Here is a 22844-nt window from a genome sequence, read left to right as displayed (position 1 = left end):
ACAGCAGGTACATATCAGGAATATGAAATGTTGGGGTAACATATTCTTTAAAGGAGACATACAGACAAAGCTTGTTTGGCTGTACTTCTCCTGTGGTTCACAGCAGTGCAGTTTGTTCTGCACTCCTGTGACCTGTTTTCCTCAGACAGCGAGCTGTAGCCCACTGGCTGACGTCACAGAGCTGGTCCAGGCTTGGGAAAGATCGTGGCCATGTGGTCGGGATCCGCCCACATACCTGGACCGGCACATGGCTCCACCTCTCAGCGAGCCGCTGAGAGTCTGAGACAGCCATTCCTGGCCCCTTCACAGCCCAGCGCTCCAGTTAGCGCTGGAGGTGCAGAGCAGACAGGGGTGACTGACAGGAGCTCTCTGCTCAGGGAGCTGTGAGAACCGAGCGATCAGCGGTGTTTGATCGCTCAGTTATCAGCCTTAGAGCCGGCTGGGACAGATGCAGCATCGGACTGATGCTGCAATCACTTAGGTATGTATGATTCTAAAATAAAGAAATACTTCTCTTTTAAGGGGTTGTAAAGGTTCACGTTTTTTCACCTTAATGCTATGCATTAAGGTGAAAAAACATCCAACAATGCCGGCCCCCCCAGCCCCCCGTTTTACTTACCTGACCCCTTGAAAGTCCCGCGCTCGCCCCCGACATCCTCTTCGCCGCACAGCCTGGCCATTGATTGGCTAGAGTGGATGGATTGAAATCAGCGCAGCCATTGGCTCGCGCTGCTGTCAATCACATCCAATGACGCGGCGCGCCGTGGGGCGGGGCCGAGTGATACAGTCAGCGACTATAGCTACCGGCTGTATCACGGGAGCGCGCCCGCAAGAACTAAACACCATGCAAGAGAGCTCGCATGAAGGTGTTTAGTTCTTGTGGGGAGGAGCTGAGACAGCCGCCGAGGGACCCCAAAAGACCAGGTTCGGGGCCACTCTGTGCAAAACGAGCTGCACAGTGGAGGTAAGTATAACATGTTTGTTATTTAAAAAAAAAAAAAAACCTTTACAACCCCTTTAAGTACCTTATTGTAGTGTGCTAGTCTGTATATAAAGGAAATAAATTTGCTGCAATGGTGGTATAAAAAGTGGATCTAATATATTTGAAGCACTATGAAAGCCTTTGGTATCATGCCATTTAGGTCACATTGGGTTTCAGATTGTGACCATTTTCTTCATTGAAAAGTATTACCTCCATGCACATTTGTCTCATTGGCTTGCCCATGAAGGATGCTGGCTGTTTCGCATTTATGTGTTCTTTAGATTGTAAGCTCTTGTGTTTCATATACCTGCGTTTGTTAATGACCTGTCCCCAGCTTGACCTCACATAGAGAGGAGCAATAGATGATGCTGGTAACTCTATAAATCAATAGTAATAATAATATTTCCAGAATGACAAATGTAGACTTGTGTGCCTCCCATATGTCAGACTCTTTTAAGAAAAGTTTATTTTATGAGGACTTGCTGTGAACCTGTTATTATACACAGTTCTTTTTTTATTCCTGAGGTACCCAAACAGTTAAGAAAGTGAGCTCCAGCCACACCCGGCTCCCCTCACCCCAGATAACCGCAGAGAGGGAGGGCAGAGGGGCGGGAGAGGCAGAGGTGAGGCACAGGGCGTAGAAAAAGGCAGGCTTCTTCCCAACTCCTCAACCGCTTTTACAAAAAGTAATCTGCTTGCCTGACCTTCTCTTGGCACACTGGATATGGAGGGAATGGTGTCAGGGAAGAGGCTGCAGGGGTGCTCTGTGGAGGGTACAGACATATGGGGGTGAAGGGAGCCAGGGAAGAAGCTGCAGGGGTGTTCTGTGGAGGGTATAGACATATGGAGGGTGAAGGGAGCCAAGGAAGAAGCTGCAGGGGTGTTCTGTGGAGGGCATAGACATATGGAGGGTGAAGGGAGCCAGGGAAGAGGCTGCAGGGGTGCTCTGTGGAGGGCATAGACATATGGGGGGGTGAAGGGAGCCAGGGAAGAGGCTGCAGGGGTGCTCTGTGGAGGGCACAGACATATATGGAGGGCACAGACATATGGGGGTGAAGGGAGCCAGGGAAGAGGCTGCAGGGGTGTTCTGTGGAGGGCATAGACATATGGGGGGTGAAGGGAGCCAGGGAAGAGGCTGCAGGGGTGCTCTGGGGGGGGGCACAGACATATATGGAGGGCACAGACATATGGGGGTGAAGGGAGCCAGGGAAGAGGCTGCAGGGGTGCTCTGGAGGGCATACTGCATATGGAGGGAAGAGAGTCAGGGAAGAGGCTGCAGGGGTGCTCTGTGGAGGGCACAGACATATATGGAGGGTGAAGGGAGCCAGGGAAGAGGCTGCAGGGGTGCTCTGTGGAGGGCATACTGCATACGGAGGGAAGAGAGCCAGGGAAGAGGCTGCAGGGGTGCTCTGTGGAGGGCATACTGCATACGGAGGGAAGAGAGCCAGGGAAGAGGCTGCAGGGGTGCTCTGTGGAGGGCACACACAAATGCGGGGTGAAGTGAGCCAGGGTAGAGGCTGCAGGGGTACTCTTCAGAGGGCACAGGCATATAGGAGGATGAAGGGAGCCAGGGAAGAGGCTGCAGGGGTGCTCTTCAGAGGGCACAGGCATATAGGAGGATGAAGGGAGCCAGAGAAGAGGCTGCAGGGGTGCTCTGTAGAGGGCACACACATATGGGGGGATGAAGGCAGCCAGGAAAGTGGCTACAGGGGTGCTCTGTGGAGGGCATACTGCATTCGGAAGGAAGGGAGCCAGGGAAGAGGCTGCAGGGGTGCTCTGTGGAGGGCACACACATATGCTGGGTGAAGTGAGCCAGGGTAGAGGCTGCAGGGGTGCTCTGTGGAGGGCACAGACATATGGAGGGAAGGGAGCCAGGGAAGAGGCTGCAGGGGTGCTCTTCAGAGGGCACAGGCATATAGGGGGATGAAGGGAGCCAGGGAAGAGGCTGCAGGGGTGCTCTGTAGAGGGCACACACATATGGGGGATGAAGGCAGCCAGGAAAGTGGCTGCAGGGGTGCTCTGTGGAGGGCATACTGCATTTGGAAGGAAGGGAGCCAGGGAAGAGGCTGCAGGGGTGCTCTGTACAGAGAAGGGCACAGACATATGGGGAGTGAAGGGAGCCAGGGAAGAGGCTGCAGGGGTGCTCTGTGGAGGGCACAGACATATGGGGGTTGAAGAGAGACAGGGAAGAGGCTGCAGGGGTGCTTTGTGGAGGGCACAGACACATGGGGGTTGAAGGGAGCTAGGGAAGAGGCTGCAGGGGTGCTCTGTGGAGGGCACAGCTATGCGGGGTGAACTGAGCCAGGGAAGAGGCTGCAGGGGTGCTCTGTGTAGGGCACAGACATATGGGGGTCAAGGGAGCCAGGGAAGAGGCTGCAGGGGTGCTCTCTGGATGGCACAGACATATGGGGGGTAAAGGGAGGCAGGGAAGTGGCTGTAGGGGTGCTCTGTGGTTGGCACAGACATATGGGGGGGTGAAGGGAGCCAGGGAAGAGGCTGCAGGGGTGCTCTGTGGAGGGCACACACATGTGGGAGGTGAAGGGAGCCAGGGAAGAGGCTACAGGGGTGCTGTGTGGAGGGCACGGGCATATAGGGGGATGAAGGGAGCCAGGGAAGAGGCTGCAGGGGTGCTCTGTGGAGGGCATACTGCATACAGAGGGAAGGGAGTCAGGGAAGAGGCTGCAGGGGTGATCTGTGGAGGGTACAGACATATGGGGGGGTGAAGGGAGCTAGGGAAGAGGCTTCAGGGGTGCTCTGTGGAGGGTACAGACATAAGGGGGTTGAAGGGAGCCAGGGAAGATGCCACAGGGGTGCTCTGTGGAGGGCAAAACATATGAAGAGAAGGGAGCCAGGAAAGAGGCTGCAGGGGTGCTCTGTGGAGGGCACACACATATGGGGGGTGAAGGGAGCCAGGGAAGAGGCTGCAAGGGTGCTCTGTGGAGGGCACAGATATATGGAGGGAAGGGAGCCAGGAAAGAGGCTGCAGGAGTGCTCTGTGGAGGGCACAGGCATATGGGGGGTGAAGGGAGCCAGGGAAGAGGCTGGAGGGGTGCTCTGTGGAGGGCACAGATATATGGAGGGAAGAGAGCCAGGAAAGAGGCTGCAGGGGTGGTCTGTGGAGGGCACACACATTTGCGGGGTGAAGGGAGCCAGGGAAGAGCCTGCGGGGGTGCTCTGTGGAGGGCACAGACATATGGGGGATAAAAGGAGCCAGTGAAGAGGCTCCAGGGGTCTCTGTGGAGGGCACAGACATATGGAGGGAAGGGAGCCAGGGAAGAGGCTGCAGGGGTGCTCTGTGGAGGGCACAGGCATATAGGGGGTGAAGGGAGCCAGGGAAGAGGCTGCAGGGGTGCTCTGTGGAGGGCACAGGCATATGGGGGGATGAAGGCATCCAGGGAAGAGGCTGCAGGGGTGCTCTGTGGAGGGCATACTGCATACGGAGGGAAGGGAGCCAGGGAAGAGGCTGCAGGGGTGCTCTGTGGAGGGCAAGACATATGAAGGGAAGGGAGACAGGGAAGAGGCTGAAGGGGTGCTCTGTGGAGAGCACACACATATGGGGGGTGAAGAGAGCCAGGGAAGAGGCTGCAGGGGTGCTCTGTGGAGGGCACACACATATGGGGGGTGAAAAGAGCCAGGGAAGAGGCTGCAGGGGTGCTCTGTGGAGGGCACACATATATGGGTGGTGAAGCTTCTGCTTTGCTGTATTGCAGATATTGTATAGTTGTACGTGGCACAGCCATTACATTATTAGGAGTCTGTACTGTGCACTATAACACCTTCCAATGCAAATATCCATGGCGGTGGGTTATATGTGTGCACCCAAGCTGGCATGACAGGATGAACAGACACTTCACTAGTGTGCACTGTGCAACTTATTTATAGTGGCAGCACATTACATTACATTCAGCTTCCTGCAGTGCAAGCCTAGGTATAGCACAGTACATTGTATTCTTTATGCCACAGTGCCAGCCTAGGTGCTGCACATTGTATTGTTATTCTTTGTGCCATAGTGCCAGCCTGGGTGCAGCACATTATAATGCATTCATCATGACAGCCAGGTGCAGCACATAACATTGTTTTCTTTGTGCCATAGTGCTAGGCTGTGTGCAACACATTATATTGTATCCATCATATCATAGTGTCAGCTTAGGGCCAGCACATTACATTGCACTTGGCATGCCATCGTGCTAGCCTAGGTGCAGCACCTTTTACTGTATTCACCATGCTATAGTGCCAGCCCAAGTGCAGTCCATGATATTGTATTCATAATGCCATAGTGCCAGCTTAAAGCCAGCACTATATACTGTATTGAGCATGCCATGGTGCCAGCCAGAGTGCAACCCATTGTGTTACATTCAGCATGCCACTGTGCCAGCCTAAATGCAGCACAGTGTATTGTATATGTCCAACCATAGTGCCAGCCTATGTGCAGCACATTTCATTAGACTTAGCATGCCACAATGCCAGCCTAGATGCTGCAAATTACTTTGCACTCCACATGCCATAGTGCCAGCCTATGTGTAGCACATTACAATGCATTCATCATACTAGAGTACAAGGCTAGGTAGAACATATTATTATTAGTATTGTTATTATTATTCACGATTTATATAGCGCCAACAGTTTACGCATCGCTTTACAATGTACAGAGGGGACAACACAATTACAGTACAGTTCAATACAAAAGGTACAGGAGGGCCCTGCTCGTAGAGCTTACATTCTAAAGAGAGGGGGTGGTGGTACATAAGGTAATAGCTGCAGAGAATGATTTGACGGGGGTGGCTCAGGGACAGTTATGTGGGTGTGGGATAGGCTTCCCTGAATAAATGAGTTTTCAGGGATCTCCTAAAGGTTGACAGGGTAGGGGCTGATCGAACATACTGGGGCAGGGAGTTCCAGAGGATGGGAGAGGCTCTGGAGATTAAATTGCATTCAGCATGGCACCTTGCCAGCCTGGGTGCAGAAAGTTATACTGCATTGGTCATGCATTGTATAGTAATCAGTATGCCATGCTCCTAGCCTCAGTAGAGCACATTATATAGTGTTGTGCATAGTATGGTGCCATTCTGGGTAGAGCACACTATATATACAGTATAGTGTACACTTAGTACGGTGCCAGGCTAGGTGCAGAACATTATATTGTATTCAGTATAGCAGGGTGCCAGTGCAGGTGCAGCACATTGTATAGTGTATATGAGGGTGCAAGTATATGGTATTGTATTCAGTATAGTGGGGTGCCAGTCTGGGTAGACCACTTTGCATCGTATAGCGTTTATGAGGGTGGCAGTGTATTATGTTGTATTCAGTATAGCGGGGTGCCAGTCTGGGTAGAGCACACTGTATGGTATAGTGGGTATAGTGTCCAGGATGGTGCCAGCCTGGGTAGGGCACACTGTATAGAATATTAAGTATAGTGTCTAGGAGGGTGCCAGTGTAAATGCAGCACATTGTACAGTGTATAGGAGGCTGGCAGTGTAATATAATGTATTCAGAATATAATGGTACCAGTCTGGATAGAGCTTATTGTATGGTATAATGTATAGGAGGGTGCTAGTCTGGGTAGAGCACACTGTATGGCATTGTGTCTATGAGGGTACCGGTCTGGGTAGAGCACACTGTATGATATAGTGTCTATGAGGGTGCCAGTCTGGGTAGAGCACACTGTAGGCCGGGTATAGTGCATATAGTGTATAGGAGGGTGCCAGTCTGGGTAGAGAACACTGTATGGTATGGTGGGTATAGTGTATAAGAGGGTGGCAGTGTATTGTATTGGGTGTAGTATGGTGCCAGTCTGGGAAGAGCACATTGCATGGTATAGTGGGTATAGTGTTTAGGAGTGTATTATATAGTCCTCAGTGTGGGTAGAGCACGTTGTATGGTGTATAGGAGGGGGCCAGTCTATTATATAGTCCTCAGTGTGGGTAAAGTACATTGTATGGTGTATAGGAGGGTACCAGTGTATTATATAGTCCTCAGTGTGGGAAGAGTACATTGTATGGTGTATAGGAGGTTGGCAGTATGGGTAGAGTACATTGTATGGTGTATAGGAGGTTGGCAGTGTGGGTAGAGTACATTGTATGGTGTATAGGAGGTTGGTAGTGTGGGTAGAGTACATTGTATGGTGTATAGGAGGTTGGCAGTGTGGGTAGAGTACATTGTATGGTGTATAGGAGGTTGGCAGTGTGGGTAGAGTACATTGTATGGTGTATAGGAGGTTGGCAGTATGGGTAGAGTACATTATATGGTGTATAGGAGGGTGCCAGTGTATTATATAGTCCTCAGTGTGGGTAGAGTACATTATATGGTGTATAGGAGGGTGCCAGTGTATTATATAGTCCCCAGTGTGGGTAGAGTACATTGTATAGTGTATAGGAGGGTACCAGTGTATTATATAGTCCTCTGTGTGGGAAGAGTACATTGTATGGTGTATAGGAGGTTGGCAGTATGGGTTGAGTACATTGTATGGTGTATAGGAGGTTGGCCGTGTGGGTAGAGTACATTGTATGGTGTATAGGAGGTTAGCAGTGTGGGTAGAGTACATTGTATGGTGTATAGGAGGGTGCCAGGGTATTGTCCTCAGTGTGGGTAGAGTACATTATATGGTGTATAGGAGGGTGCCAGTGTATTATATAGTCCTCAGTGTGGGTAGAGTACATTGTATGGTGTACAGGAGGGTGCCAGTGTATTATATAGTCTGCAGTGTGGGTAGAGTACATTGTATGATGTATAGGAGGGTGCCAGTGTATTATATAGTCCTTAGTGTGGGTAGAGCACATTGTATGGTGTATAGGAGGGTGCCAGTGTATTATATAGTCCTCAGTGTGGCTAGAGTACATTGTATGGTATATAGGAGGGTGCCAGTGTATTATATAGTCCTCGGTGTTTATAGAGTACATTGTATGGTGTATAGGAGGGTGCCAGTGTATTATATAGTCCTCGGTGTGGGTAGAGCACATTGTATGGTGTATAGGAAGGTGCCAGTGTATTATATAGTCCTCGGTGTGGGTAGAGCACATTGTATGGTGTATAGGAAGGTGCCAGTGTATTATATAGTCCTCAGTGTGGGTAGAGCACATTGTATGGTGTATAGGAGGGTGCCAGTGTATTATATAGCCCTCAGTGTGGGTAGAGCACATTGTATGGAGTATAGGAGGTTGGCAGTGTGGGTAGAGCACATTGTATGGTATATAGGAGGGTGCCAGTGTATTATATAGACCTCAGTGTGGGTAGAGTACATTGTATGGTGTATAGGGAGGTGCCAGTGTATTATATAGTCCTCAGTGTGGGTAGAGCACATTGTATGGTGTATAGGAGGTTGGCAGTGTGGGTAGAGTACATTGTATGGTGTATAGGAGGGTGCCAGTGTATTATATAGTCCTCAGTGTGGGTAGAGCACATTGTATGGTGTATAGGAGGGTGCCAGTGTATTATATAGTCCTCGGTGTGGGTAGAGCACATTGTATGGTGTATAGGAGGGTGCCAGTGTACTATATAGTCCTCGGCGTGGATAGAGTACATGGTATGGTGTATAGGAGGGTGCAATGTATTATATAGTCCTCGGTGTGGGTAGAGTACATTGTATGGTGTATAGGAAGGTGCCAGTGTATTATATAGTCCTCAGTGTGGGTAGAGTACATTGTATGGTGTGTAGGAAGGTGCCAGTGTATTATATAGTCCTCAGTGTGGGTAGAGTACATTGTATGGTGTATAGGAAGGTGCCAGTGTATTATATAGTCCTCAGTGTGGGTAGAGCACATTGTATGGTGTATAGGAGGTTGGCAGTGTGAGTAGAGAGCATTGTATGGTGTATAGGAATGTGCCAGTGTATTATATAGTCCTTAGTGTGGGTAGAGTACATTGTATGGTGTATAGGAGGGTGCCAGTGTATTATATAGTCCTCAGTGTGGGTAGAGTACATTGTATGGTGTATAGGAGGGTGCCAGTGTATTATATAGTCCTCAGTGTGGGTAGAGTACATTGTATGGTGTATGGGAGGGTGCCAGTGTATTTTATAGTCCTCAGTGTGGGTAGAGTACATTGTATGGTGTATAGGAGGGTGCCAGTGTATTATATGGTCCTCAGTGTGGGTAGAGCACATTGTATGGTGTATAGGAGGTTGGCAGTGTGGGTAGAGCACATTGTATGGTGTATAGGAGGTTGGCAGTGTGGGTAGAGCACATTGTATGGTGTATAGGAGGTTGGCAGTGTGGGTTGAGTACATTGTATGGTGTATAGGAAGGTGCCAGTGTATTATATAGTCCTCAGTGTGGGTAGAGTACATTGTATGGTGTATAGGAAGGTGCCAGTGTATTATATAGTTCTCATTGTGGGTAGAGCACATTGTATGGTGTATAGGAGGGTGCCAGTGTATTATATAGTCCTCAGTGTGGGTAGAGTACATTGTATGGTGTATAGGAAGGTGCCAGTGTATTATATAGTTCTCATTGTGGGTAGAGCACATTGTATGGTGTATAGGAGGTTGGCAGTGTGGGTAGAGCACATTGTATGGTATATAGGAGGGTGCCAGTGTATTATATAGTCCTCAGTGTGGGTAGAGTACATTGTATGGTGTATAGGAAGGTGCCGGTGTATTATATAGTCCTCAGTGTGGGTAGAGCACATTGTATGGTGTATAGGAGGTTGGCAGTGTGGGTAGAGTACATTGTATGGTGTATAGGAGGGTGCCAGTGTATTATATAGTCAACAGTGTGGGTAGAGCACATTGTATGGTGTATAGGAGGGTGCCAGTGTATTATATAGTCCTCAGTGTGGGTAGAGCACATTGTATTGTGTATAGGAGGTTGGCAGTGTGGGTAGAGCACATTGTATGGTGTATAGGAGGGTGCCAGTGTATTATATAGTCCTCAGTGTGGGTAGAGCACATTGTATGGTGTATAGGAGGGTGCCAGTGTATTATATAGTCCTTAGTGTGGGTAGAGCACATTGTATGGTGTATAGGAGGGTGCCAGTGTATTATATAGTCCTTAGTGTGGGTAGAGCACATTGTATGGTGTATAGGAGGGTGCCAGTGTATTATATAGTCCTCAGTGTGGGTAGAGCACGTTGTATGGTGTATAGGAGGGTGCCAGTGTATTATATAGTCCTCAGTGTGGGTAGAGTACGTTGTATGGTGTATAGGAGGGTGCCAGTGTATTATATAGTCCTCAGTGTGGGTAGAGTACGTTGTATGGTGTATAGGAGGGTGCCAGTGTATTATATAGTCCTCAGTGTGGGTAGAGCACATTGTATGGTGTATAGGAGGGTGCCAGTGTATTATATAGTCCTCAGTGTGGGTAGAGTACGTTGTATGGTGTATAGGAGGGTGCCAGTGTATTATATAGTCCTCAGTGTGGGTAGAGCACATTGTATGGTGTATAGGAGGGTGCCAGTGTATTCTATAGTCCTCAGTGTGGGTAGAGTACATTGTATGGTGTATGGGAGGGTGCCAGTGTATTTTATAGTCCTCAGTGTGGGTAGAGTACATTGTATGGTGTATAGGAGGGTGCCAGTGTATTATATGGTCCTCAGTGTGGGTAGAGCACATTGTATGGTGTATAGGAGGTTGGCAGTGTGGGTAGAGCACATTGTATGGTGTATAGGAGGTTGGCAGTGTGGGTAGAGCACATTGTATGGTGTATAGGAGGTTGGCAGTGTGGGTTGAGTACATTGTATGGTGTATAGGAAGGTGCCAGTGTATTATATAGTCCTCAGTGTGGGTAGAGTACATTGTATGGTGTATAGGAAGGTGCCAGTGTATTATATAGTTCTCATTGTGGGTAGAGCACATTGTATGGTGTATAGGAGGGTGCCAGTGTATTATATAGTCCTCAGTGTGGGTAGAGTACATTGTATGGTGTATAGGAAGGTGCCAGTGTATTATATAGTTCTCATTGTGGGTAGAGCACATTGTATGGTGTATAGGAGGTTGGCAGTGTGGGTAGAGCACATTGTATGGTATATAGGAGGGTGCCAGTGTATTATATAGTCCTCAGTGTGGGTAGAGTACATTGTATGGTGTATAGGAAGGTGCCGGTGTATTATATAGTCCTCAGTGTGGGTAGAGCACATTGTATGGTGTATAGGAGGTTGGCAGTGTGGGTAGAGTACATTGTATGGTGTATAGGAGGGTGCCAGTGTATTATATAGTCAACAGTGTGGGTAGAGCACATTGTATGGTGTATAGGAGGGTGCCAGTGTATTATATAGTCCTCAGTGTGGGTAGAGCACATTGTATTGTGTATAGGAGGTTGGCAGTGTGGGTAGAGCACATTGTATGGTGTATAGGAGGGTGCCAGTGTATTATATAGTCCTCAGTGTGGGTAGAGCACATTGTATGGTGTATAGGAGGGTGCCAGTGTATTATATAGTCCTTAGTGTGGGTAGAGCACATTGTATGGTGTATAGGAGGGTGCCAGTGTATTATATAGTCCTTAGTGTGGGTAGAGCACATTGTATGGTGTATAGGAGGGTGCCAGTGTATTATATAGTCCTCAGTGTGGGTAGAGCACGTTGTATGGTGTATAGGAGGGTGCCAGTGTATTATATAGTCCTCAGTGTGGGTAGAGTACGTTGTATGGTGTATAGGAGGGTGCCAGTGTATTATATAGTCCTCAGTGTGGGTAGAGTACGTTGTATGGTGTATAGGAGGGTGCCAGTGTATTATATAGTCCTCAGTGTGGGTAGAGCACATTGTATGGTGTATAGGAGGGTGCCAGTGTATTATATAGTCCTCAGTGTGGGTAGAGTACGTTGTATGGTGTATAGGAGGGTGCCAGTGTATTATATAGTCCTCAGTGTGGGTAGAGCACATTGTATGGTGTATAGGAGGGTGCCAGTGTATTCTATAGTCCTCAGTGTGGGTAGAGCACATTGTATGGTGTATAGGAGGGTGCCAGTGTATTATATAGTCCTCAGTGTGGGTAGAGCACATTGTATGGTGTATAGGAAGGTGCCAGTGTATTATATAGTCCTCAGTGTGGGTAGAGCACATTGTATGGTGTATAGGAGGGTGCCAGTGTATTATATAGTCCTCAGTGTGGGTAGAGTACATTGTATGGTGTATAGGAGGGTGCCAGTGTATTATATAGTCCTCAGTGTGGGTAGAGCACATTGTATGGTGTATAGGAAGGTGCCAGTGTATTATATAGTCCTCAGTGTGGGTAGAGTACATTGTATGGTGTACAGGAGGGTGCCAGTGTATTATATAGTCCTCAGTGTGGGTAGAGCACATTGTATGGTGTACAGGAGGGTGCCAGTGTATTATATAGTCCTCAGTGTGGGTAGAGCACATTGTATGGTGTATAGGAGGGTGCCAGTGTATTATATAGTCCTCAGTGTGGGTAGAGTACATTGTATGGTGTATAGGAGGGTGCCAGTGTATTATATATTCCTCAGTGTGGGTAGAGTACATTGTATGGTGTATAGGAGGGTGCCAGTGTATTATATAGTCCTCAGTGTGGGTAGAGTACATTATATGGTGTATAGGAGGGTGCCAGTGTATTATATAGTCCTCAGTGTGGGTAGAGTACATTGTATGGTGTATAGGAAGGTGCCAGTGTATTATATAGTCCTCAGTGTGGGTAGAGTACATTGTATGGTGTATAGGAGGGTGCCAGTGTATTATATAGTCCTCAGTGTGGGTAGAGCACATTGTATGGTGTATAGGAGGTTGGCAGTGTGGGTAGAGTACATTATATGGTGTATAGGAGGGTGCCAGTGTATTATATAGTCCTCAGTGTGGGTAGAGTACATTGTATGGTGTATAGGAGGGTGCCAGTGTATTATATAGTCCTCAGTGTGGGTAGAGCACATTGTATGGTGTATAGGAAGGTGCCAGTGTATTATATAGTCCTCAGTGTGGGTAGAGTACATTGTATGGTGTATAGGAAGGTGCCGGTGTATTATATAGTCCTCAGTGTGGGTAGAGTACATTGTATGGTGTATAGGAAGGTGCCGGTGTATTATATAGTCCTCAGTGTGGGTAGAGTACATTATATGGTGTATAGGAGGGTGCCAGTGTATTATATAGTCCTCAGTGTGGGTAGAGTACATTGTATGGTGTATAGGAGGGTGCCAGTGTATTATATAGTCCTCAGTGTGGGTAGAGCACATTGTATGGTGTATAGGAAGGTGCCAGTGTATTATATAGTCCTCAGTGTGGGTAGAGTACATTGTATGGTGTATAGGAAGGTGCCAGTGTATTATATAGTCCTCAGTGTGGGTAGAGTACATTATATGGTGTATAGGAGGGTGCCAGTGTATTATATAGTCCTCAGTGTGGGTAGAGTACATTGTATGGTGTATAGGAGGGTGCCAGTGTATTATATAGTCCTCAGTGTGGGTAGAACACATTGTATGGTGTATAGGAGGTTGGCAGTGTGGGTAGAGTACATTATATGGTGTATAGGAGGGTGCCAGTGTATTATATAGTCCTCAGTGTGGGTAGAGTACATTGTATGGTGTATAGGAGGGTGCCAGTGTATTATATAGTCCTCAGTGTGGATAGAGCACATTGTATGGTGTATAGGAGGTTGGCAGTGTGGGTAGAGTACATTATATGGTGTATAGGAGGGTGCCAGTGTATTATATAGTCCTCAGTGTGGGTAGAGTACATTGTATGGTGTATAGGAGGGTGCCAGTGTATTATATAGTCCTCAGTGTGGGTAGAACACATTGTATGGTGTATAGGAGGTTGGCAGTGTGGGTAGAGTACATTATATGGTGTATAGGAGGGTGCCAGTGTATTATATAGTCCTCAGTGTGGGTAGAGTACATTGTATGGTGTATAGGAGGGTGCCAGTGTATTATATAGTCCTCAGTGTGGGTAGAGCACATTGTATGGTGTATAGGAAGGTGCCAGTGTATTATATAGTCCTCAGTGTGGGTAGAGCACATTGTATGGTGTATAGGAAGGTGCCAGTGTATTATATAGTCCTCAGTGTGGGTAGAGTACATTGTATGGTGTATAGGAGGGTGCCAGTGTATTATATAGTCCTCAGTGTGGGTAGAGCACATTGTATGGTGTATAGGAAGGTGCCAGTGTATTATATAGTCCTCAGTGTGGGTAGAGCACATTGTATGGTGTATAGGAGGGTGCCAGTGTATTATATAGTCCACATTGTATGGTTGGCAGTGTAGGCACAGCCCGTGCCTTGTAGTGAGTTGCAGGCCGATGTGAGGAATGAGAGGACGATGTTGGGTTCGGGCAGCCTTCTTCCTCCTCCTCCTCCTCTCCCCGAGTAGTTAACCCCTCCTCTCCCGGCAGGGTGCCGGTACCCCGCGAGCCGTGGGCATGAGAAGGGGCGGAGGAACATATAGGCGAGGAGCACACGGCGCACCAGGGGGAGGAGTGTGTCTCCTTGATTGTGTAATTAAATAATAATAATAATAAAAAAATGCGAAATCCTTAAGTGTGATTTGGAAAGCTGAAACAGTGCAGAGGGTGTAACCGGTGCGAGTTTGAGTGAGCGGAAGAGAGGGAGTGAGAGAGTGAGGAGAGGAGAGGAGAAGAGAGGAGAGGAGAGGAGGACGTTAGGAGTGCAGAGCCATCCATCTCCGGAGCCCGCTCTGCTATGTACACCTCTCCCCGGTCAGCAGCCTTATAGCCGGACCTCACCACGTCTCCCCATCTGCCCCATACAGCTCCGGACCACCATGAGGTGATCTCCCCCCCTTGGAGAAGTGTAGAGAGGAGCCGAGCGAGCCAAGCCATGATGTATTCTCCTATCTGCCTCACTCAGGTATACTGGACGTGTGTGTGTGTGTGTGTGTGTGTGTGTCAGGGCAGCGCCGGCCGGGTCCCCGCAGGTGACAACTCCTACAACAAGTAGTCACCTCTAAGTCTATGGACGGACAACTTCCACTCTCTAACTGACACCTTCCTCTGTATAGCGGCTACATAACCGTCCTCTGCACACCTATTGTCTTATACAGGGGGGGAACCATCCCAGGGCACCTATGACCCCCCCCCCGTGTGCCTACACATGGTACCTACCCACCCGGTGTGCTCAGTGCACCCGGGGAACGTTCCATGCTCCTGGTAGGGGCCGCGTCTGTCCGGGCTGCCCAACTTCTTCCACAGCGCTCACATGGACGACACAGGGACATAGCGACACAGGAAACTTTCCTCTCCTTATCACTGCCTGCTGCCTCCACTTCTCTCATAGGGAGCTATCACTAGGAAAATACAGTCCTGGGATGGGATGGAGACGGAAAGATTCCAGGTGACACACATAGGACAGGGACCCCATGTTCAATATACAGGGACCTCCAGTCCTTAGGTGTCCCTACAAATCACAGCAACCCCATGTCCTAACCTGACACCACTCACCAATGGATCTATTAGTATTGTCACCATCATCGTTCTTCTTATTATTTATTATTATTATCATCGTTCTTCTTATTATATATTATTATCATCATTCTTCTTATTATTTATTAGTATTATTATCATTCTTCTTATTATTATCATCAATGTCATTCTTCTTCTTCTTCTTCTTCTTATTGATTATTATCATTCTTCTTATTTATTATTATTGATATCATCATTCTTCTTCTTATTTATTATTATTATCATCATTCTTCTTCTTCTTATTTTATTCTTATTATTATCGTCATCATCATCATTTTCTTCTTCTTCTTTTATTCTTATTCCTATTATCATTATCATTCTCATCATTCCTCTGCTGCTTCTTCTTATATTATTATCACCACTCTCATTATCATCATTCTTCTTATTATTTATTATTATACAGGATTTATAGAGTGCACAACACTTTAGAAGGGCCCTGCTCACAAGAGCTTACACTCTAATAGTCCCTATTATTCTTTCCATCCAGGATTTGTTATATAGAAATCCCATGCTTGTGCAAAGCTAAGTTTGGCTCTGTGGTTGGAGTATGATGAGCACATGCAGTAATACCAAAACATAGCTTTAACCTTACAATAATATTATAATAATACAGTCACTTTGAAACCTCAATATTATTTATTTTTAGATGATGAAAAAAAAAATATTGTTAAAAAAGGGAAATTACAAATAAATTTAAAAAAGGGACGCAGCAGTCTCATGTATAGGCTTGTATACTGCTGTCAGAACATTAGTAACATCATCTTTTTATATACAGTATATATATATTTTTTCCATTGTAAAATAACATATGCATTGCATTATTCCCTTGCAGTTGACTTTTTTTATTTAATTGTTTTATTTATTTACTTATTTTGTTCACATTAACTATTTCCATTGAGCATTTTTTTTACTTAAAGTTGTATCACCTGCATTCGTAAAATTTTCCATGGAAATGATGTATAGTATATTGTAGGGCAAGTTTCTCTTTAACAGAACCAAAATATTGCATATTACCTGCTTTTATATTTTATTCTGCATCAGGTTTACCCTTTTTAAAAAAATGTAGATAACAATTAAAATGCATTCTGTAAGTTAAGTACATTTGTAAAAAAAATCTAGGGCTGATTGTTTTATTATGGATTTTGGGAAGGAGATGCCACAAGAAATATTATTCTAATTTTGGTGCGTAGAGTAACAGAACAGGTCGTACTATAGAAATTTGGGAAGGCCATTCTTAGCTTAGGAAAAAAATAATAATAACACTAATGAATGAACTTCATGTAATTCTTGGGATAGTATGCTTATTTTTCTGTAATGTTTAGGAGTTTAGACGTATGCTAAAATTTCCAAATTAATTAGCATTTAAGTGATGTTAGATATGTAAAACATCGCCACACAAATATACTGAGGCATTTGCAAACTGTAATTAAAGATGAAGACAGCGATAAAGCTTTTCCAGTGATTGGATGCAGTCCTGTAGTTTTTTTTGGCTGACACTTTTTGTACTGTTTATATTTTGTTTGGCATGTGAGTTTGAGTGACTACATGTATTTTAGTCAGAAAGTGTTTCGGGTACTGGCATCTTCTGAAGTTATTTAGGGACAATTTGCACCTGTGCATGTATAGGTCAGCATTCCCATTCCTTATGCTTCCTATTTTTTTTATATGTTCTCTAGATATAAATTTATAAAAATTTGGTAATAAGAAAATTGCAGCCATTGCTCTAAATAGTTTTCTTAAATAGCTTTTTAATATAGAGCTGCCATCCTTGTACAAATATTTGGAATGAATGATATATATATATATATATATATATATATATATATATATATATATATATATATATATATATATATATATATATATATATATTTAGCATAAAAGTCAACAAAAATTACATTCATATTTTTCCTCTAAAAATGTATTTAACATTTTTAATAATGTAATTTTTTTGGATATAATGATTGAGACTGTACTAACATTATGCACATAATTCATATCATGTAAATGTATGTGTATATATATCTATATATATATTTTTATATATATATAGATATATATCTATATATATCTATATAGATATATAGATAGATATATATCTATATATATATAGATATGTTTATCTATAGATATAGATATATATATATATAAAATACATATATATAATTAATTTTATGGTCTTCCTTTTGCATGAAGTTGCATTCATATAAAAGTGGATATTTCCGAGTTATGAGTACGACAAGGTGTGATATATGGCTTTGAACTTTCTGGCAGGTCTTGTGTTTATATATATCATTTAGAATTATTTTTTGCGTTTGATACATTTTCCCTGCAAAAATATAGTTTATGATTAAAATGACTTTTACAGTTATTTTTGAAGTTTTTTCATGGTTTAACTCATTATTGATTATTTTAATTAATTTAAGCAGAGAATTAAGGTTTAATCCGAAAATTACGTTTGCGCACAGAATTTTATCCTGCTATACTGTTTCATGTGGTATCCTAGCGTCCCCTTTGAAAGTTAAACTTGACCATGACCTTTTGAAAGGTAGGCTACTTTTGCATGTTTGGTAGCCTTGTGGAAATCGAAAGTGCCAACATTTTTTTAGGTGAGTGCATTTGTAAACATTTGCATATTTACATAAATCATACTTCGCAAAGGTTTTCAAATCTGTTATAAATTAATATATATATATATATATATATATATATATATATATATATATATATATATATATATTTTTTTTTTTGTATTTATTATTAATATTATAATACAATATTTATATAGCACCAACAGTTTATGCAACAGTTTAAGGAAAATCTAAAAGATCTGTACATATGCTACAACAGAAAATCAACATTTAGAAAAGAAAGTTGATATTGGCAAAAAAAATATGTTTTTTTTCCTAATATGGCGACACTTTAGTGTTGTAGAGAGAAAGTGGAAGTATAGTCACAGATCTTTGCCATCAGCAAGTTTGGCAGAAGGGCCTATACATTTTCCCATTAGTTCTTCCATCTTAGATAAGTTTTACCAGATCCGTTTCTTTGGCAAGTAGTGCTTCTGTGAAGAAATTATATGCCGAATAAATCCGCTTATGATGTACAACATAGGGTCATTTTTTAACATGCTTAACTTTACAGGGTAGAATGCACTTTTTTTCCTAACTTCTATTGAAGACATCCAGGTAAGTATAACAACAGTTCAGTGCAAGCCTTTGATACATTTCGGTAGCCACAAACACAAACTTTTTACACAAATAAATAAAAGTTTATTTGAAAATTCTCAAAATATGTATATATATATTTAATATGTATACAGTATACAAACATATTTATATATAAATATATATATATATATATATATATATATATATATATATATATATATATATATATATATATATCTTTGAATTTATGGAATGTAACATTAACTGGTTTTCCCGAGTCTATTTTTCATTTCTTGGTGCACAATTGGTGATTGACTGTACTATATATATATCTATATATATATAGATATATATAGATATATATATCTTTAGACCTAGATAGATAGATAGATAGATAGATAGATAGATAGATAGATAGATAGATAGATAGATAGATAGATAGATAGATAGATAGATAGATAGATAGATCTATATAGATATATATAGATATATATATATATCTATATATATATATTTTTTTTTTTTTGCACCACAACACATTGCTGTCAGTGATGTTATTACCTGTAGCTGTACAACCTTTGCTTTTATAGCTTTTCATGGAAATTGGTGTCTCACATATTAAATTGGGAGTGTAAAGGTTAAGTAAGAAGGTAGATCTGTTGATTACTTGAAATACTGTGCCCTTCCCACAGAAAGAACAGATTGTATTTTAACTCCTTCTCTGGCCTAATCCTGAGTACAGCAGAGATAGAGTGGCTTGGTTTTATGTAAAAATATTGATCAGTTGCATGATTTCCTCCACATTCCTTTGATATCTGGTGTCATATAGTTTTGATGTGTATGTTGCTTATGTATATTCATTCATTAATTCAATCTTGTATTCATTCTAAACAAGTTCAACTGCTACCCTGATATTCTTTATTGATTAGGCGACAGCTAATATTTGTGATGTTAAGAAATGAATCTTTTGGTATTGTGGCTATTCACTGTGACTAATATTTTGGAATGAATACTCTTCCGCTGTACTTTTGCAGTCAGTAAAATGAGAGGCAAAGATTTTGCCTTTTAAGTTCAGCTTCATACTTTCACAGCAGATTCTTAATTTCAACAATGAAAAGTATGTTTGCTTTTTGGGGAGAGGTAACTATGAAAGAAACACCCTTTAATCCATTCATGAAAAATTTGCTTATTTACTTACTTGTTAGTAATACTTTTGTAGCTTAGACATTTTTAAAAGACTATGCAGGGATATTTCAACACAATAACTTAGTTTTACCTAACATAAACATTAAATAGAATTACAACATAGATTTTCATTGGATCTGGTTTATTACAAGATGACTTTCCATTGAAAACAGGGCTTGGGTGAAATGACACCTGCGGTGAATCAGCCCCATACTGTATTACATTGTAGCTATGTCCACGTAGAGTCATGCTACATGTTTATTCTCTGTTTGAACTTTACTTAATAAGACACCCATGTGTCTTTACAGCTATAAAGCCTTTCTTGGCATAGCATGATGCCAATAGTGACATTGCAAATCATTTAAGCTTAGCAATATTATATTTTAGGAGTTTTTGATTAAAAATTAAAAACTGCATAGCTTGCACAAATCTCTGACCAGTGGTGCACTCATAATGTCACCGTTCACAGGAGCATGGTGAATGTCATCTGCGTGCCAAGTTGCTGTTTTTCATTGTCTACATGTGGTAAATTTTGAACGGATGCACAGTCTAATGGGAGGCACAGATAGATTTTGTGCAAAATGCTATTTTGGCACTAGGACATGTGGGAGAGTAGCGCTGCCTATATACACCGTATACTCTCATCGGACAGCTCTGCAAGATATTATGTAAGTTAAAGGTAGAGGCCTAAAGAGATTAGGATAGGAACGCCTTATGGCTCGAGCTGTTTCAGCAGTTACATTTTTTTACATGTAGTTTTGGTTAAATCTAGGCTTGCACTTTGATAGTTTTAGGTTTAGAATTAAATTAGCAAGAAGTCAAATAGTGTTAATAGGTTCCCTATCCCTACTGGAAGCCTTTCTACTCATAACAAGTACATCACTTTAATTCTGTCCCATAGGAACGAGAAGTAATATTATCTTACCAATTAGCTTGGGTTATTAGCAATAGAGAGGCCTTGATTGTTTCTGGAGGTATTCTTTTTTTTTCTTTATCTGTAGAAAGATAATAATAAAATAGTGAAGTAAATAATTTGAAGAATTTAAACATATACCTATGAAAGTCAGTTGTTTCCACACTATTGCTTCCATAAGACCCATTTGGCTTGTTACATCATTGGAACGGTAATGCCTTAGTGCAAGATTGCCTGTCTGCTCAGATTAGAAAATGGATCAAGCTTAATAGCGCATGCTCCTTGTACCATTAGCAGACTCTTGCTGAGAGCATGCTCTGAAAGCGGGAATTGAGTGGTATTGCACAGAGCTTGTAGCTCTGCTTTGTTTCCCTGTGCCACCAAGAGAAGAAATGAACTGTGGCATCTGCTGCTGTCTCCTGAACATCTCTGCATCCTGTTTTTTTAACTGTGTAGTGTTCTTTGTGGATGAAAAAACGATACAAGCATGCAATAATGGTACTTCATGGTGTCAGCAAAATGAGCAGGCTGGATAGAAAGATCTATACGCTAGGCTGGGTCTAGTGCTGGGTCACTTTTAAAGTATATTCTGCTTCAAAGACATTAGTACTTTGAACATCAATATATTTATATTTCAGTCCACCTTGCAACTGTGTATATATATATATATATATATATATATATATATATATATATATAGTTCCATTCAAAAGAAAAAATGTCACAGTTTTTATTTAGTTTTGTTACATAAAAATTCAGTTGCTATTCTTTACTATATTTATATCTCTTCCTGTAGGATGAGTTCCATCCATTTATTGAGGCTCTTCTTCCACATGTCCGTGCAATCGCCTATACATGGTTCAACCTCCAAGCCCGTAAGCGCAAGTACTTCAAAAAACACGAAAAGCGAATGTCGAAGGATGAGGAGAGGGCAGTCAAGGATGAGCTTTTGAGCGAGAAGCCAGAAATCAAGCAGAAATGGGCGTCCAGGCTGCTAGCCAAGCTACGCAAAGACATCCGCCAGGAGTACCGGGAGGATTTTGTGCTCACCGTGACTGGGAAGAAGCACCCCTGCTGTGTACTATCAAACCCAGACCAGAAAGGCAAGATCCGGAGGATCGATTGTCTGCGACAGGCCGACAAAGTCTGGCGTCTGGATCTGGTCATGGTCATCCTTTTTAAAGGTATCCCCCTGGAAAGTACGGACGGGGAACGGCTCGTCAAATCACCGCACTGCACAAACCCAGCACTTTGCGTCCAGCCACATCATATAACTGTATCGGTCAAGGAACTTGATTTGTTCTTGGCGTATTATGTTCAGGACCAAGGTAAGGATCAATAGTAATGTTGGCTTGCCAACTGTAATTATTTAAAAAGTTTTTCTGCACACACAACTTTTTTGTTTACAGAAATAGTATGATTGTGTTTAAAAATATAGGTCCATATAGATGTATAGAGCGCCAAAAAGATTGACGACTGAGTTGAAGCTTCAGCTTTCAAGCATGGGCCAAATATATGCTTTGAAATATTGCACCTGTTTGTGTTAGCATTGAGAGGGGGGATGCATCCTAGAAAAGCAGTTTATGTTATTAAATTCAGTATTCTTATATGATTGGCTAATGGTGCATTGTATTTTATTCTGCAGGTATTTTAGCGTTGTATTTTATTCTGCAGGTATTTTAGCATTGTATTTTATTCTGCCTGTAATGTTGGACCTTGCACTTGTGTATGCCTTTAAACACTTCTACTCTACTAGTAATGTTTGCTAGTCTGGTAGCGTATTCTATGTTTGCAATGTGGCTTGCTATATTAAGAAACGGTTGTAACAATCTAATTTTATGAGGAACCAGTCCAGTAAATATGTCTATAGTTCATATGTGCTTGTAGGCAGGTAGGTGGTGAATTTTGCAGGATTTTCAGCTTGTTATTTTAAATGACAAAAGTGAAATTCCAACTTTGATAAAGAGTGCATGTTATTTCAGAATTGATAGTCCTATATATACTTAATCAATATTTTAAATATGGGGAGCAGCTCAGAGGCAAATTGCGTTACCTTTCAATTGTTGGTTTTACTTATATTTGCAAAATTCCATTACAGCTATTCATTTTCTTTTTCTTATATGTTTTATTATCTTGTTTTTTGTGGGGTTTTTTTGCAATGCATGAACTTCATGGTACAGCTTTTGACACTTGGTTTTGATTGTGTTACAACACCTTTATAACCTAGACAGCTTTCACTTACTG

At 43.0% G+C, this 22844-nt stretch overlaps 1 protein-coding gene across 11 annotated transcripts in view; it reads left to right on the top strand.

Moving 5' to 3' along the window:
- NFIB (nuclear factor I B) overlaps positions 1 to 22844 on the top strand; it is a 595118-nt gene that overhangs the window by 300575 nt on the left and 271699 nt on the right. For 7 of the 11 annotated variants that reach the window (XM_073635597.1, XM_073635538.1, XM_073635590.1 and 4 more), the window contains one exon: positions 21397 to 21928. In XM_073635597.1, coding sequence (XP_073491698.1) covers positions 21397 to 21928 — 532 coding nt within the window. Of the gene's footprint in view, positions 1 to 14282; positions 14722 to 15077; positions 15205 to 20929; positions 21099 to 21396; positions 21929 to 22844 lie in introns of those variants that run through there. The other 4 variants (XM_073635555.1, XM_073635615.1, XM_073635574.1 and 1 more) reach the window with 4 other exon arrangements.

The sequence above is a fragment of the Aquarana catesbeiana genome, linkage group LG01 (assembly GCF_042186555.1).
Source record: "Aquarana catesbeiana isolate 2022-GZ linkage group LG01, ASM4218655v1, whole genome shotgun sequence".
Lineage (NCBI taxonomy): Eukaryota > Metazoa > Chordata > Amphibia > Anura > Ranidae > Aquarana > Aquarana catesbeiana.
The sequence above is the reverse complement of the archived record's forward strand: the minus strand, read 5'-3'. Positions and strand labels throughout refer to the sequence as shown.